Source organism: Vidua macroura, chromosome 3 (assembly GCF_024509145.1).
Source record: "Vidua macroura isolate BioBank_ID:100142 chromosome 3, ASM2450914v1, whole genome shotgun sequence".
Lineage (NCBI taxonomy): Eukaryota > Metazoa > Chordata > Aves > Passeriformes > Viduidae > Vidua > Vidua macroura.
Window position 1 is genome coordinate 71,829,800 of NC_071573.1, and position 18,120 is coordinate 71,847,919.

Consider the following 18,120-nt stretch of genomic DNA (forward strand, 5'->3'; position numbering starts at 1 on the left):
CCTTGCAGAGAACTGTATTCTTTTTGTAACATTTTCTTAAACCCTCTTGTGTGTAGAATTGATGGATAAGCTACCTAAAGGTGATGCCATCATACCCTTTATATTGTCTCATTTTGATATATTTTCCAGAGCTGCTAAGCAACAAAGCAGGTGGTACCCATTACTGAACCCCACCTGGGCAATTGGTGCAAGTTGCTCAGAAGGTTTTACCCATCAGACCCTATAGAAACAGTCACCTCAGATTCTTGTTAACAGCACTTGTGGAGAGTTACAGCACTAAGTGCATTTCGTATTTCTTCTTCTCTCGTCTTAGGTTTTCTACCCTAGCAAAGATGGCACTAAGATCCCAATGTTTATTATTCACAAGAAAGGAATTAAATTGGATGGTTCTCATCCTGCCTTCTTGTATGGATATGGAGGCTTCAACATATCAATTACACCAAGCTACAGGTAAGCAGGGTGATTCACAACTTTTTCTGAAGTATCTGGTATTAACAGCTGTCACAAACTGTGGGCAGGGTGGACCATGAATCTGACAGGATGCATTTCAGGTTCCTAAGAAGCAAGATGGGAGCCATAACGGCTGCCCAGGCATCATTTGTCTACTTCGTTAGTTCTGAATTTGAGGCTCACAGAAGAATTGTGTTGGAGCAGAGAAGTGCTCTGCTCTCCTGATGTTTACAGCAGTCACCCTGCCTTACACCTGCTAAGGTGTAAGGATTACACCTTAACCTCTTCTTGCTCTGTCACTGAGTTCAACAGAAAAACATGGACAAATATATTAAAGGAAATATTTGACCCCACTGCTGAACTAATAGCATAGGAAGTTTTCTTTTTTCCAAGTTAAACAATTACCTATGTCTAAATATTATAGAAAATCAAATGTTTGACTAAATTAATTTAAATAATTTAAATTTGGCTGCATTTTCATATTATACTTTTGGGATTACATCGGAAACAAAATCCTTCTGGGTCCCTCCTGGGAAGGAGGATTGTGTCTTGAGATGCAAATCATACTGTTCTCAGAAATGCAAAGCAACACATTGTAAACCAAAAATGCTGTGTTCAGAACAGGCTTTGTAGCTCTCAAAAGCCATGAGCTTTATTGCATAGATGATCTCTTTAAAGAAAAGGCTTATTTCTTAAGAAAGGCAATTTGAATAGACTTGCCAAAAAGCAGTGCTTGAATACCTAAGAAATGCTCCTAGGTGAGGCAGAGGAAAACAGAAATGGAAAGGGCTGAATAGAGAATAGTTTTTCAGGAAGCAGAGGAGCAGCTCACCACAGAAAAATAATCTATTATGAAACAATCCTATTAAGTTTAGGATTGTTACCTACCAGTCTTGCTTTAAAGTTGCACATTTCAAGAAATCCTTTATAGTGCTTGCCTTTCTTGTTTGCTGTGATTGCATTTACTGTTTCTTGTCCTTTTTAGCAAATACCTTGTCTAACAATGGACCTCCCATCTTGTGCTCTGTGATTATTTGTAAGCTTTTTATCTGCCTCATAAAGCTACACTTCTAATTTCCTGTGGTTCTTGAGAGATATAATTATATAACTAGCATAATTTTAAAATTCTTTTCTAGTTAGGTTCAACCACTAATTTATTACGGTTTATGGTAGATGCTGAAAACTGTGATAAAACTTACCATGTTTTAATTTTTAAAGAATGTAAAATAAATATTATGTATCTATTGATTTAAGGTAAAATTTCACATACTGCAGAGCTGGTTGCTGGCAGAAGGAGAAGGTATTTCACAATCCCTGCTTCCACCTCCCATCCATTGGCCCTGGTGCTTGCTGGAGCTTTTGCTAAGCTGATTTACCTCGCAAGAATGACAGAAAACTATCCCAGCAAAATGGAGTGGGTGGTTTTCTGCCATTTTGGCAAGCTAAAAATTGATTCTCGTAGGAGTCCAGCAAGCAGCAGCAAAAGGGGGCAGCTGACATTTAGAAGAGAGGAAGATGGGAGTTAGGAGCAGTGACCTATATTTTCCTGAACCCTTCATTATACAGTTCATAAATTAAGAATATGAATCTGTAACAGTCCCTTAAAAGTAAATGCACAGAGAACTATCAGTGACCTCCAGATTATCCCACTGACAATGTAAATAAAACATAACTGGCCACACCTCCCTCCTTACTCTTTCCCTGTAATATCAAGATCTGATTTCTCAATTTTCTCTTTATAAAAGAAAAAAAAAAAAGCCAAAGCCTTCAAATACATGTTTATGACTAAAAACCTGAGAATTGAGTACTTGGTGAGGGAATGTGTTCCAAACGTAGGCAGGCAAAATCAGGGAAAGGAAATTTTAAGAGGGAATTTATGTCAGAAAGGCAGGATGTCCAGTTCACCCTTTACCTGGCAAATTCCACTAATGTTTTATTCCATCCCTTTTACTATATACTCCAGTATATAGTAGTACTCCACAAGGAGTTCCCAAATCCAAGTGCTGTTCCATCCACAGCCCAACACCACGATTTGGTGGGGCTTTTTTTTTTTTTTTTTTTTTTTTTTTTTTTTTGCTTGTTTGTTTGTTTGGGTTTGTGTGTTTGTTTGTTTTTTAAGACCACAGGCATGAGTGCTAGTAAACAGCCACAGGATGGCCAAGGCTGAGGCTTGCCACATCATTCACCCATTTCTGACCTGAGATGTAGCCATGGAAATGTAACCAGTAAGAGCCAGCTTACCTTTAAAAAAAAAAAAAAAATAATTCCTGGCTAAATACTCCTAGGCTTTTTTACTTAAACTTAAGACTCTTAAAACTTTCCACAAAACATTCCATTTTCCCCTTTCAAGTGGTTAAATTCTGTCCTGTATGTCTTCCAGCCTGTACTGTATTTTATTACTGGTATTTCACACTCATTAGCATGAGCCAGCTCTCTGGTTTGAGGAACTTATTTCTGCTTAATTCACAAACTGGTGTTCCTTTTCACATCAAAAATGAAAAAAAAAATCTTTTTCACTGAAAGCAATAGAAACTAACCAACAGGTTACAGGATCCAGAAATAACTGCAAGAATGATAGGCCAAAGTCATTAAGTCATTTACAGTAGTAGTTTATTTTTGAATGCAAGCATGCATCTTTCAGATGCTTCTCTGGACTGGGGAACTTCGTTTGGTGGCATTTTGAGATGGTGCTTGCTAGAGCACTGTCATTAATTATACAGCCCACATAGCAAGTGCAAGTGAAGGCTGATGGAGCTGATACCAGTGGCTTGTGTGAGCTGCTGGGGAAATGCCATCACAAACCCACCACTAATGCCTCAGATTTGGCTAACTACACTGGAGAAACCAACATGTTTCCCTTCACTGCTCTGTGTGTGCCTGCGTGGGTACAGGAGGAGCAATTTCTAAGTCATCCTGGAATACAGCTGGTTGTGCAGCAGACTGTGAAATTGCACATCACTGCCACGTTGTTCCCAGCCTTTAAGCAAAGAGGTGGTGCAGGGAAGAGAGATTGTGAGCCTGGAGAAAGGTCAGGCAAAAGAGCAGCCCTCAGTGCAGAGTGGAGGATTATGCCTTTTGCTTGTTCTGTTACTGCTCTCTTCAGGTCCACAAAAGCCTAAAAAGCAACCAAGTCCAGTGGCTCAGGACTTCTTCCCCATCACCTGTGCACTAGCCTGCATTTTTCTGTCAACTCTAATACCTCACAAAGATCAGTAATTCTGGGGAAATGTTCTTGCTCTGAGAAGCACAGCTCCTCACATTTTTCTCTACTGTAAAAAACAGTATCTGATTTATTATTTTTTGTTTTATGCTCCTTAAGAGTGATTAGAGGGTCTGGAAGGAACTCTCCACAGCAGGAACTATCTTCTGATCCTTCCACTGACTCCATCTTGATTCTGTTGCCCTTTCCTTTACCCTGCTTCCAGGAGAGAAGGAAGAACAGGGACAATGAGCAAAAGGCTACAGACTGTTGGAAAGAGCAGGGAGCCAGACTTCGTTTTGCAGAATAAGACATTTCATAGCCATGCAGGTTGACTGGGCAGTTTGCTGTGACTCAGATGCCAAGCTGACTTGAAATCAAATCTGGAAGCAAGAATCCACCTGGAAAAATACAGGAGGCAGTAATAGGGTTGTGTGTAAAACTTGAGCTTTGTGCTGTCTGATTACTTAGAATTTTCACTTTTTAAAAAAGTAATGAGTTTGGATTCTATACTTGTAAAACCTGGTTTCTTGAACTTTAAAGTAAAGTTCAAGAGAACAGCTTTGAGAAAGTCTGTTACAAATACTGAAAACATTGGTCAAGTTAGGGTCCTGACTCACCATGATCCTTCAGACAGGCACAGTTTCTTTCAATAAATGGAAGAGGATGGATTCTGTTGTGGAATATCTTATTTTTTAAAGTATTCTCAGGCAGTATGTTTGGGAAGCAAGCTCTTATCTTACTTCTAATTGTTACTTGTTACTTCTGGTTATTAGGGAATCAAAGAACTTTGGCCCAAGAGATCCAAAGTTTGAGGCAGACAGGGAAAAGAAGTGCAGAATATTTTGGGAGGGTTTGTACCAAAAATTATATACCAAAAATTAAGAAGCCAGTCTCATAAAGCAACCTTCTGTTAGGTTACTCCACATTATCTGTGTAGCAACCTGTTGAAATTAAGAGTCCTGGAGTTTGACAGAGTGATACTCTCTGACCTTTGCACAGTGTGCTTATAGAATATAAATTTGAATTTGATCAGCATGTCACAGCAGTCTAAAGGACATGTAATTCACAGTGAGTAAGAATTCATTTTACAGAAGCTGAGATAATTCATGGCTCCTGAGCCATCTGATGGGCCAGATAACCAGCCTAGATGGAAGGTTTTCCTTTGATGGTTATAAAAATACAGAAATCTCTTACCAGTTATCCTTGTGCTTTTCTTTTCATTTCCTTACTCCTTGATATATACTTTCAAGAACATGTGCCAGTACATAGGTAATTTCTTTGGGAGGTATGAAAACTTCACCTGTTGGGATACTACATCCACATGAGACACACTGTAAGAATACCATTTTTCAAGCCATTTCTGATTAGTGGGACTTAAAGGTAAAAAGACCCAATCCTTGCCCTTGTGGTTGAACAAATGTATTTTCTGCAGACAGTGGTTTCTGGATGAACAAAAATTTCAAGTAAATAAGAAATTTAAACATACTAGAGGCGGAAAAAAAGACTTGTTGAGGTTAAATTTTAATATTTTACTTGTCTCCTTAGCATATGTGTGGTTGGCCTTCTGCAGCTTCTGCTATATTAAGCTACTGCGTCAACTGCAGATCAACAATTAATATTTTTTAATTGTTAAATATAATTTTAATTATTTCAATCCATGTGAAAAAGATAGTAATATCTTTGATGCTTTTGCAATTTGGCATTTTTAAAAAATATGCTATTTTGGCTTTCAGACAGGTTCAGGAGATGATAGAGGAAGCAGAACCTGTAATTTTATGTTACACTGTTTGTTATGTATTTAGCAATATGAGAGAAAACTGAATAAGAATGAGATTGGCCACCTGCTGATGTGACTGCTGACCATGGCACAAAAGAATGGTAGATGCAGAATTTTTATTTGTAAACAGAGTATTGCAAAGGTCCAAAAGAAGTATATTAAGCAGAAGTTAGGTTGAAAATACCTGCTCATAAACAAAGACCAAGTGCTGATCTTAATTCTTTGATTTCTTCCTTTGGGCTAAATCTTCCTTTCCTCTCTGAAGAAGTGGAGGTCCCATGATGGAGGAACAATTCGGAAAGCTATGGAGGACCAGTGGTACTGCATAACTCTAGTCTGCAGACTAATGGCTTTGAAGATAATTTTTGTAAATGGTGACACATTCTGAATGGTCATCTGTTAGGCCAAACCACTGACCACTCTCCTCCAAAGAGCAGAACTAAGGGAGGAAGAACAGACCAGCACTGGTTCCTTCCTCTCCTAAAGCTGCTGGGAGTTTCATTTCCATGGATAACCATCAAAAAAAGCCTAACTACTCAGGTTCGCTATCAAGAGGTTCTTAATTCACAATTTCATCATTGATTTTGGGAGAGATCTTTCCCTCAAAGTATTTTTGCAGAAGTGGTAGGTGTATAAAAATTGGAAAATAAAAATAATCCTCGTATCTGTTTGCTTTTTCAGCGTGTCAAGGCTTATTTTTGTGCGACACCTGGGAGGTGTTCTAGCAGTGGCGAACATCAGGGGCGGGGGCGAATATGGGGAGACCTGGCACAAAGGTAAGTCAGTCAAAGCACAGGAACAAAGGTGCAGGCTTAGCAATGAAAATTGCAACATTTTCTTTTCACTCCTTCTCCTGTGCTCACATCTCCTTTTGCATTTTACTTTGCAAAAAGTAGATTTTGTACGAAGACAGTATTTCCCAAGAAAATCATTGTGGTTTTTTAAGCAATATCACGTTCCCTGGACTTAAACACTGGAAAATGCAGCTATTTATATTGAACTGATCTTAAAAAAATGTCTGTCTATTGTAAAAGACCTGGCTTGCTTTCACATACCTCTTTCATTATTGCAGGTGCCCAATTCTAAATCCCCAAGACAACAAAACTGACTATTTAGGCTCTCTTGGTATCACACACACACATTAAAAAAGAAAAATTGCAGAACATTATGGAAGGTGTGAACTCTTGAGTTCAGAGTATAAACTTTTCTATATTGTTTTTATAAAATTTATGAATAGATTTTTTTTTAATATTTGATGAATGTGACTGGAAAAACATGTTCAACAAAAGGATTTTCAAGCACTGGAACAGGCTGCCCATGGAAGTGGTTGAGTCACCATCTCTGGAGGTATTTAAAAGACACATAGATGTGTCTTAGGGACATGACAGTGCTGAGTTAACAGCTGAACTTGATAATCTTAAAGGTCTTTCCCAACCTAAATGGTTCTGTGATTCTGTGATTGAAGTTCATATGAAAACTGTCAGCTCCAGAAGTGCATTCACATCATCCCCTCCAAACTCTTGGGGTATCCAACTTGTAGGCAACCATTTGACTTTCTAGTTTTTTTTTTAAGCTGACTGTCATGCCACAGGGAAACTCAGTCAAACACTGAAAAGCTCTGTCAATCTCTTTTCCCCTTTTCTTAACACTTTTGATGTATTTCTGTCCATGGTTTTCCCATCAAGTTCTTGTCTTAATCATTTCATTGTCTTTGTCTACTTGCCTTATTGTTGACAACTGTCCACATTCCTCCACCAGGGGAAAAAGCTTGAAAAAGTCCTTCTTATCTCAGGAACATACCTATCCTTATTTAATCATGACCCTCTACTCATATTCCAAGAATCTGATGCATAAGTTGCTGGGAATGTTGTCAGCAAGGCAAATGTACCAAAACAGTGGTGCTTATGATCTAGCAATTTGCCATGGCAGTAATCCATAATATCTTTTTATCAGACAAAATGGTATTTCCAGATCATTGCATCTTGATTTTAGTATTTCATCTATGGTAACTTGTCTGGGTCATTTCCTCAAAATTGAGTTAATTACATAATAGTTTCATAAATAGAAGCTGTATTTGCTTGCAGATACAGGATATTATTGCTAAAGATGAAATATTCTTCATTAATTTTAATTTGCAGATTGATTTGCAGTAGATTTTAATAAAATTTATCTTAATATGATAATGCTTCTTTGATCCACCTCTTTCCTGCTTGATTTTGACCCAAGTCTTTTATTGCAGTTTGAAATAAAATATATATCTGTTCCTTTTTAATTCCAGAAGCAATTACAAAAGTTTTTTCCCTTAGGTTTAATTTTAAATAGGATTCTGACCTTATACCAGCCTGGTGTTTTGAACAAGGAGTAAGATTTATTTCTCCCTTATTGCCACCTGCTTGAAGACTTTTTTGTCATCCCAGTATGTCTCTCTTCAACAGTCTTGTTAATACAAGAATGATGTGTATTTGTTAAAAAAAAAAATACAAAAAATTACAAATGTACTGGTTTCAGTTCTACAAGCTCTTTATGACTAAATGTCAGACTTATCTTGCTAAACATCTGTGACATAGAAGCAAAGCAACCATTGTAAACTGGTTGTCTAGGATCACTTGATGGAGAATGGAGATAAAGAGACACCTCCAGACTGTAGCTCGTCTCACTTAATTTAGGGTAAAAGTAATTGTCCTGGAGGTTCCTGGATCATAGGGGGGACCTTAGGTAATCAGCTTGGAATAAACATTCAGCTTTTAAAGAAAGTAGAAGAAACTGGACTTCATTTCTGCATCCTATAAGCCCTGTTTGCCTGGCTGGGCCACTGCCTTTGCTACAGGAATGCAAGGATTTTCTTCCTAGTTCCCATTTCTTACTAGCATTTAATTGCCTGAGATTACCATGGTCTTTAGGTATGATAACATTTGAGGATCTAGTTTCAGTCTCTTGCCAAACAACCAAGATTTGAACAACTATGAGTTCTCGAAGCTGAGACTCTTCTATTAAAATAATTGAAAGATTGTAGGGAAAAACCATCCTTTTCCTTCCCTATCCCACTCTGCAATTTTTTTTTTCAGACGTGGAGATCTTATTAATAATGTCTTCAGAACCAACATTTTCTGTCATTATTTGTTCCCTTATACATCTGATGACTTTTGGAATTTCATTCAACATGATGGCAGTATCTTAAGCATTTTCATATTGAAAGTTAATTAATAAAATTTCAAAGCAAGATGCAACTGTGAAGTCCCTTTTTGACCATAGCTTTATATCATCTGGTTTGAAAACAACTCATAAAAAAAAAGAGTAAATTACCAGCCACATATTATATATCCAGGAAATTAGAAGTGCTTATTTTACATAGCCTATTTTATAAGTTGAATCTTTATTGCCTTAAGAAACTGTCACTGAGTTTAAGGATTTAAAGTCCCATTAGCTCAACCCTCAAGTGTGTTGTATGTGGTCATTTTGTATATATTTTGCTGTGCAAAGCATTTAGCTTTCCTTTCACTGGTTAGGAACATTACCTGGCACTTACTCCACAGTATAGGTATGTATTATTCAGAGTTTCTGAAAGCATCAGAGTTATTGACAGAACCATCTTATAGCCTCTCTGAAAGACAGAATCTTTCATTTTTGCTGTTTTTCTGAGCTGCATCAATTATTAAAATATTCATGAAACTGGAATTGTTCCCAGGTATTTTTGGACACATATTGTTCTGAAGAGATGGTATCAAAAGGATTTTTATGGTATCAATTGATTTATTTTGTTTCCGTGCTAGGTGGTATCTTGGCCAACAAACAAAATTGCTTTGATGACTTTCAGTGTGCTGCCAAATACCTCATCAAGGAAGGCTACACATCCCCAAAGAAGCTGACTATTAATGGAGGCTCAAATGGGGGCCTCTTAGTTGGTAAGAACTGCTTGTCTATTTCCCAGATTTGGTGCTGGGCTTATTAAAGTAACCAGACAAAAATTGATGAGATCTGCCTGTCAAAAGTTGCCAGTATGTCAGTGCATTAATGTGTACCAGGTGTTAAATATGTACAGTAGGACTTCATTTGCTATTTGCATAGAACATTGGAATTCTGCAGTCTCTGGTAAAGACTAACTGTTAAAAACCACACAGTCTTGTGTGGTAAGAGCTAACCCTGTGGTAGAATCACACAAAAAGTAAGAATGGTTTAAAAAACATGGAGGGGGGGGGGTTTATCTTTCTTTTTTCAGGTTAACCATTACAAAGTTAGCACTGAACTATTAATTCATGTAGCACTGGGAAACTGTGTGTGGTCTGTTACAAATGCATCATGTTCACTTAAAATTCACTGCTGTATTCTTAAATTCAAGGAAATTAATAGCCTCCTCTTAAACAGAAGTCTTGTCACAGGAAGATCTCATTCTGAGCAGTCTAAGAGTTACAAAATATATTTCTGATAAGATCCCTATCTGAAGGCATCTGAAAGTAACAGAAGAAAAAAGAAGGTGATTTTTGTACAATTTTGAAAGGAAAAGGAGACACAAAGTAATAGTATCAGGTTCTGTTTGCCTTTTTTAAGCAGCATGAAAGGTGACAGACAGTATGATAGATTTGAGCTACTTCTGTGAAAAGGAGGTAAAAAGGGCACCACAAGTTCATAAACCACTGAATGATAGAAAACAAGCAGTTTTCCTAGGCCCACTCTGCTTACTCTTCTTTTTGCATTTATTTGCTGCTCTGTACTGACTCTATTGATTTTATTCTACTTTTCAGTGAATTGGCATCCAGCATGAGAAAAAGGATTTGGAATTATACAGATCTTTGGTCTAAGCCATCTTAGACCTGCATTATTATTTTTAAAAAGCAATTGTTTTAAAGATGAAGTAACAAGTACTTGTAAAGCTCTATTTTGGGTTTTGCTTATATTCTTCTCAATAACAAGTGGCAGAAGGTGTTTCTCCATTTAAAATAGAAATGGGTGAATATGATAAAGGATTAAAGGGTTTGTACTCCATTTGGAATGCAAGCATTGTACAAGTCAGTTTTATGTTGGAAATAGTTGGAAATGCAATGAAACTTTGAATATTTTACATTTCTTCTGAAAATACTTCTTTATCGTTATGGGGACTTCAGCTTCAGTCAGGATGAGATTCATCCTACCCAGCTTCAGTAAGAAAACCCCCTGGGTTACTGGCTGAACTGTTCAGCTGGGCTCCTTGAGTCAATAAAGGGAAGCAAGTGACAACTGCAGGAAGTACATCATTCTGGTAGGAGACAGGTGGTAGGAATCTAGACCTCCCTGCTCTAAAAAATCTTGTTAGAATCCTTCCCTTGAATTTACTGGTAGATTACAGTCAAGCAGGATTTCCATGCTCTTGATGAACCAGATAGGGATTTTCCTTGACTGAGTAGAATTAGGTGAATTCAGGAAATTCTTATAAGGTCTTTTTTATCAAAGCAAAAGTAAATTTTGCAATAGTTGCTGATGCAACATTAGAGATCATAACTCATCCTGTAGGTTCAAGGACCAACTGCGAGATTTTCTTTGTTCTTATTTACTGAAGAAAAAGCTGACAAAGAAGAGTATTGTCACTCTTCCAAAATACTGCTTCCTTTCAGTCAGACTAGCAGGAGGTGACTCTGAGGACTGCAGAGCCCTGAGCTCATCTTGCCTCATTCAACTGCAAAACAAGACTTCCTTGTCCTGCAGTGTGATCCCCAAGCTGAGCAGAGCAGCACAGCTGTGAGCTGAAAACCTCTGTGCAAATGCAGTGCTTGACCTCTCATGTTTGCCTAGACAAAACCAGGTCTGACATTGTGAAGGCTTACTTTTGTACTGAATTATAAAGCTCAAAGTTATGTGTAGGGGCATAAAATTCACAAATAAATTGTTGTTCCAGATTACACTTTATTAATGCAGATAATTATTATGGCTAATTGAAAAGGTGCATTGTGCATGGATGAGTGTCTCCGTAGGTGATTTCTCACTGAAGTAACTACTTAAGGAACTAGTAAGGAGCAATTTCTTCCAAAATCCTGAGCAACAGACAGTGCTTCAAGAGACACTCTGAAATAAAGAATATTAAAACAAAATGTTATATTAGTTGTTTTGACTTTTGTTCCTACCACAATACCGTTTATGTTCATAAAAGAAGATAGCTTGAAGAGGAGGGATCTGATCTTTTGTTAAAACCTAGAGATCTTTTACATAGCATCTCTTTAATATGTACCTTATGGAAATGACTCATAAATAAGGAAGAGTTAGCATAGTTGCATATCAGAGATGACCAGAAGTAAAATTTCATTTTTCAGAAAGTAAAAATCATGTTTAAATCAAGAAAATAGGGTATAATGTGAACTCTTGGCAGGGACAGACAGACCACAGGAGAATGATGAGAAAATTGCTTCCAATATTAAGATTAGCAATGACATTTTTCTGTGCACGTCAGAGGCAGGAAGCTGGCCAGATGATCTGTGGGGCTTGCAGGTTAGTGAGATGTAAAAGGAGCATTAAAGAAAATTAATTGCAAATCAGAACAACTAAATGGTCTGTTTGTATTGATGTTCCCTCCTGAGGAGAGGGTTGGGGGTTCCCTGCACCAGTCTGTCTTCATGGGGAATATTCTGGGGAGCTCCAGTTGAAGCATCAGCAGGAAAGGTTTCAGAATGAATCAATCTAATGAAAAGTAGCGTGTTGCTAGGACCAGATGGTGCACATGCAGGATCCTAAGTGAACTCTGATTTGAAATCGCAGGCTACTAAGCCTGAATGTCTGAGGAACAGAAGGGGGCAAGTGTAATGCCAAGTTTTAAATGGTTCATGGTGATCCACAAGCTGCAGCTGAGTAAATCTGACTTATCTAATGGGCAAGCTAGTTGAAACCAATAAATAATAGCTGACATAAAAGAAAGAATTCTGCAGGCTGAAGTTGCAGCTTTCAAATGTGTTAGAGCTATCTGAAGGAGTCAGGCTTCATATGGGGCTTGTAACACTGATCTAGGTGAGGAGCTGTTCTTGGATTTTCAAAAGCTGTGAAAGAAAGTCCTTGCTGAGCTGGAAGCAAAGTCACATCATGGCAATGTCATGGTTAGCAGGAGGCAAAGAGTGGCGATAATCAATCCGTTTTCACAATGGACAAAAATGAGGAGATAAGAATTTGGGAGAGATTATACCTACATGGGGATGCACAGTGAATAGTTCTGAATTAATTAAGGGAGATTCTGGGATCTGTTGTAATAGTTATGTGATAATTTCAGTGCTCTTATTTCTTAAAATTCAAAAAAGGCAGGGGAATTTGTAAAATCAGGGAAAAGGTTTAAATCAAGAAACAGTAATTGGAATTGAAGAACTTACTTACAAGATATGATGAACAGTGGATGAATAAACAGTAAGAGAGAAAAAAGTTGTATTTACAGAGGATATGTGTTTTGATGGCTTTTTAATAGGATGGCTGAAGATTACTCCAACTAGGAGAAAACTGAAATAAGTAGTTCATCAGATAATAATTTACAGGAGAGATCTCCCAGTTGCCACTCTTATACATTGAACACTGAGCTTGATGGGCCTACTGCAGTTGTTTTTAAAATATATAATGGCAAGCATTATTCTTAAAGAAATTGTCCCTTCCAATGGTAGGAAGATAAAAAACATAAAACAAGAAAATACAGCAGCAATTCACTTCGTTAATTTAAAGTTATTCCACTGTTTTGTAACAGTCTGCTTTTATCAAAATTCTTTTCTTATGAGTTTACATAGTAATTATGGAAGACAATTTTCATCAGTAAATGGAGGGCTTTTGATCCTTAATGCCCTTTTCTTTCTTGAGACTAGTATTAAAAGTTTAAACAGTGAATGGTTTAGGTACCTTCAGTGCAGTAGTTCAAAATCGCACATGCTTTAAAAGTTCATTTCTCCTTCAGTCCCAATTTGGTGGTTTGAAAGGCAGTTTTCATAGAATGACGTTTGGTGTCTGAAGAGCACAGAAATGGCTCTTAAGTTCTTTTGAACATGCCATTTTTTCAGAGTTACGGTTTTTATCCATTTGTGTATTTGCTTACAGTTTTGCTTGAAAGTCTATTTGACTTCATTTTCACTGACAGCCTACTCCCAGTACAAGTTGGTAGTGAAGCTTTTACTGTTGAACTAAATTCTTTGAGATTTGAATACTAATGGAATTGTTTTCCTGCTGAAGCTGCCTGTGCTAATCAGCGCCCTGACCTGTTTGGTTGTGCTATTGCCCAAGTGGGAGTGATGGACATGCTCAAATTCCACAAGTACACCATTGGCCACGCTTGGACCACTGACTATGGTTGCTCCGACTGTAAGGAGCAGTTTGAATGGCTGCGCAAGTAAGTGCCTCTAAATACTTTCTGTGGTCGTTAAAACGCGTAGTCTGCTCAACAGTTTCTGGTTGTCATGATCAATATCTATTCTAGTGATTACTTCATCCTTTCCCACACTGAATTTGGGGACTTCAGCATTTCCTTACAAGTCAGTTTTGAATCAAAGACTGTCTTCAAAGCCCTGTTAAATCAAGTGGTTCTGTTTTCAAAGACCTTGTTCTCCTAGCAGCTTTTAACAGTTCATAAGGTTTTCTTTCTGAATAATGACTCTTTTAGGCTATTACAACAGAATATTCTCAAGTGGACCACTACATAAATTGCATTTTACCATGAGGGAGAGACAGTCACCATTGTGAATTGTATTATACAATGTGGGTTGGATTTATTTGTAGGAATTGAATGGCACTAGACCGTAGTAAGATCTTAATTAATTTCTCAGCTTCTGTTGAGAGTCTCAATTTCCCTGTTGCCAGCAGGATGGATCCTTCTATGGACTTGACAGATTTTGCTGCACTTCCCCTGCTGGCTTCTCCTGATATTTTGGACATTCCTATGAGATGTACACATACATCTCTCTTGAAAATAAAGAAATGTACTTGCTTCACATTTCAGAGCCAGAGATCTGTGGCCACTACCGTGTGTCAGTTGCCATTAGCACAATTCTGATTAACGTAACTGAGAACTGTTCTATTCTGAGTGCTAACAAATGCCACTGTGATGGTTTCAGTAGGAAAGGACCTTCTTGTTGGGTCTTGAGGAAGAAGATATGGAAACATTTGTGTGTTTTTCTCAGGTACTCTCCACTTCACAATGTCAAACTACCAGAAGAAGATGGCATCCAGTATCCCTCCACACTACTTCTCACAGCAGACCACGATGACCGTGTGGTCCCTCTGCATTCTCTGAAGTTCATCGCTACCCTGCAGTACATTGTGGGCCGAAGCAGTAAACAAACCAATCCACTTCTCATCCATGTTGACACCAAGGCTGGGCATGGAGCAGGAAAGCCAACTGCTAAAGTTATAGAAGAAGTGTCAGATATGTTCGCTTTTGTAGCACGATGTCTAAATCTTGAGTGGATTGAATAGGAAAAATGCTTATTACTGTCTCCTTTAGAAAACAAGGGCTTTAACATTTAAGAACAGCCACACTACTACTTGGTGTAGTACTTACATTTAAGAACTGCAGTTTAATATTTTATTGATCCAACCTGTTATGGAGTTTTGATCTTCTGTGCTTCCCTCTTTTGGCATTTCTTTGATTTTTTTTCTACTGCATTCCAAACTCCATTTTGAAAAGCATGTTCAAAAAAATAGCTGAGCTACTCTCAGTACTGTTGTGAAAATGTAGATTTCAAAATTAGTGCTATTTGAGCTTATTTCCTGTAAACAATTTTAATGTATTTCACCTATAAACATATCCAGATCGTTTGTAATTAAATGTAAGTACTGTTCACATACAAGATCTCTGAGCATATTTTATTTACACAGTAATTTATTTAAGAATGTAAACTGAAAGTGTTCAGTGATAACCACGAAAAACTGAAGAGACAGTAATCCAGTTATGTCAAATATTATTAAAAAGCTTATATTACATTCTGTTCATAAATGCATTACAGTCTATAATAATGATTTTGCTAAATTGTTCTTTCTTTCCAAAGAGACTTCAAAATGTCACCAGTGTTCTCTTCTGCCATTTATTTCCGCACAGAAGACTGGAGGCTGAAAAACTTGATGAAATCTTAGATTCTCACTGTAATCTCAGTCAAGCTACACAGATATTCTCCAACAACCCATGTGAAATTATTTCTTTGACTGTTTCTGAAGAGTAGACCAGGCACTGATTTAAATAAATGAACAAGATACAACACAAAACAGAATAAAAAAACCCACCCCAACCCAAAGGCACAGCTTTGTCCAGATTATTCAGGTTCAGGTTTTTTCTGATGCTTCTCACAGGACATTCTCTAACAAGTCAAAATCTGAACATGTATATATAACCTAGTTTTGGCTGCAAAACAGCAAGAGTTCATAGTCAGACTCCCCTATGATTTGACACAGGCACATTATTTGAACTGCCATTTTTCCCATCTAGGCTGTAGGGCTGTAAAGTAGATGTGAGTGTTTGCCTGCTGTTTAATCTCTGATGCACTGCAGGAATTACAGTTTGATTTTGCAGGGGAAAAAAGTATTCTATCAACTATTATTAGTCTCGTTGCCCCTCCAGAAGACTTCAGTGTTTCTCATTTTTGGATGAACTGATGTAATCTTACAGAATCATGCTTGTCATTGCATTCATACTTAGACCCTAAGGACTGTATTTTAACTCTGGGCTCAGGAGTTTTATCTCTAAACAAACAATGTCTTGGTGCAGGAAGAGGAGGGAGCGATATTTAAAAGAGAGGGAGATGCTCTAAAGAGCGGCAAAAATAAAAATAAATTTGTACCAGAGTCACTCTGTGTTTCCCTCATGATCTGGACTTCTTTTGATTCTCTCTGGAGTCCAGGAATGATCATGCTTATTATGTAGGGCTAATTTGACTTTAGGAGGAAATAAAAAATTATTTCTGCTTTCATATGAAATACCACACCTAAAACTTGTATGTGATCAGGGGTTTATTTAGGATCCACAGGCATTAGAGTTCTTTACAAGATACTCTGTAAACTTCTGCACTCTGATCACATCATTAAGTTAAACAATCAGAATAGAGAGTTGAGGGAGGGTTGATTTTTTTTTTCTTTCAGGCTATGAAAATGGGGTACAGATTCCGCAGATTCAGCCCCTTTTCCCAGAGGTATATGAACTGCTTTCTTTGCTCATCTAGAAATTTTCAACAGCTTTCCCACGTGACAGAAACAAAGCATATAAAGCTGTGCCATCTCCGTTTGAAATATTCATAGTTGTGGCATGTAGCCTTCTATTGAACTTACAGTTTCTGTCAAGAGGGCAGTACCCAGCTCACCTCTGACACAGAGCTTTGCAGGATAGGGTGTGTGGAAACATCGTCCTCAGACATTCAAGAAATAGAGCTGAACTATGTTGGTGCATTGAATTGCAAATGCCTGAGTACTGCCAGCTCAGTCACCTCTAGGTCTGTTCCTAAAAATGCTTTTCCTTGTTCTCCAGTTGCTCAAGCACAAAAGTTCTGGCACAGGTTAAAAGTAACTCTTTTTCCTCCTGAAGCCTTCTGTCGAAGCTGAGTTCCCTGAATGACTCAGTGTCATGACAGATTAAGACCCATAATCTGGGGACTTTGGAAACAAACATTTCTCTGAGTGGCAATCAGTAGTACTGAAAGTGGAGCTACTTGCTGGAGACACCACACACAAAGTAAATGTTCCAGAGTATCTATTGTGGCATGCTGGGGTAAGTATTGGAAAGGCATTGTGTTTCTGTAACAGGGTCATCATGTCAACATTTATTTGATCTTAATCAGCTGTGCCAAGTTCAGGATTCAGGTGCCAAAAAAAATGATGTTGCAAAGCTGTCCTGTTATCTGAGTTGCTGCTTTTGAGGCAGACAGGGTCATATTCCAAGTGGAATCTGTAATTAAGTCTAAGCGAGTAATGCTCTTGTAATATAGTGGGATTTCAGCCTTCAGGGTTTTGATTAAATAGACCTGGAGCCAAACCATTCCTGCTGTATAAAACATAATGAAATTTCTGTTAGTCTAGTTTCAAGGTTATTTTCTCTATAGTGGAAACGCTATTTTATGAAGATACTATTGTGTTTTATGGTGTCTGTTTCCAGTATGTGAAGCAAAATTCACAAGCTGGGCAAGGTAACCTCCCAGATACCTTGCATTTTCAAAACCACCTTAGAAAAATAAATACTGATGTTTTGCAGCAAGATCCAACCCCCCAAAAAAGCCCTGGAAGAGGCTTATGTTACATGAAGAAAAATATGGGTTTATTTGGAAATAAATGAACTTTTTATATAATTCTCCTAATAGTCTTCACAACTCATGTAAAGATAACTTCGTTGTCTTTCCTCCCATGAATGTACATTTGCATTAGATTTGATTTATGTGAAAAAGGTCAGAAGTATTTTTAAAAGCTGATATTCTTTACAGAGAGAGAGATTTGAATTCCTTTGCATTGGAGTTAATTTACATTTTGGTAGCTGCAAAAAAGATAGATAGATAGATAGATAGATAGATAGATAGATAGATAGATAGATAGATATGTGTGTATGTATGTGCTGATTTCAGCTGGGAGCTGCACTCTATAGCCTAGAGATGGAAGAGAACAGCTAGCCTGTGGGTATGTAAGAATAAAGGGTGCTCAAGACAGATTTTGGAGATAGATACCTGTACCTGGCACCTAGAGCTTCTGGACCAGGATTTTCTTGACTTGGCTCTAGTTTGCCATCTGTCTGTAGGAA

General features: G+C 37.7%; 1 protein-coding gene across 2 annotated transcripts in view; it reads left to right on the forward strand.

Moving 5' to 3' along the window:
• Nucleotides 1-17,677, forward strand: part of PREP (prolyl endopeptidase) — an 86,648-nt gene extending 68,971 nt beyond the window's left edge. For both annotated transcript variants that reach the window (XM_053973144.1, XM_053973145.1), the window contains exons 11-15: nt 314-450; nt 6,111-6,205; nt 9,200-9,331; nt 13,587-13,743; nt 14,531-17,677. In XM_053973144.1, coding sequence (XP_053829119.1) covers nt 314-450; nt 6,111-6,205; nt 9,200-9,331; nt 13,587-13,743; nt 14,531-14,825 — 816 coding nt within the window. In that variant the 3' untranslated portion in view covers nt 14,826-17,677. The remainder of the gene's footprint in view (nt 1-313; nt 451-6,110; nt 6,206-9,199; nt 9,332-13,586; nt 13,744-14,530) is intronic.
• Nucleotides 17,678-18,120: the final 443 nt, after the last annotated feature.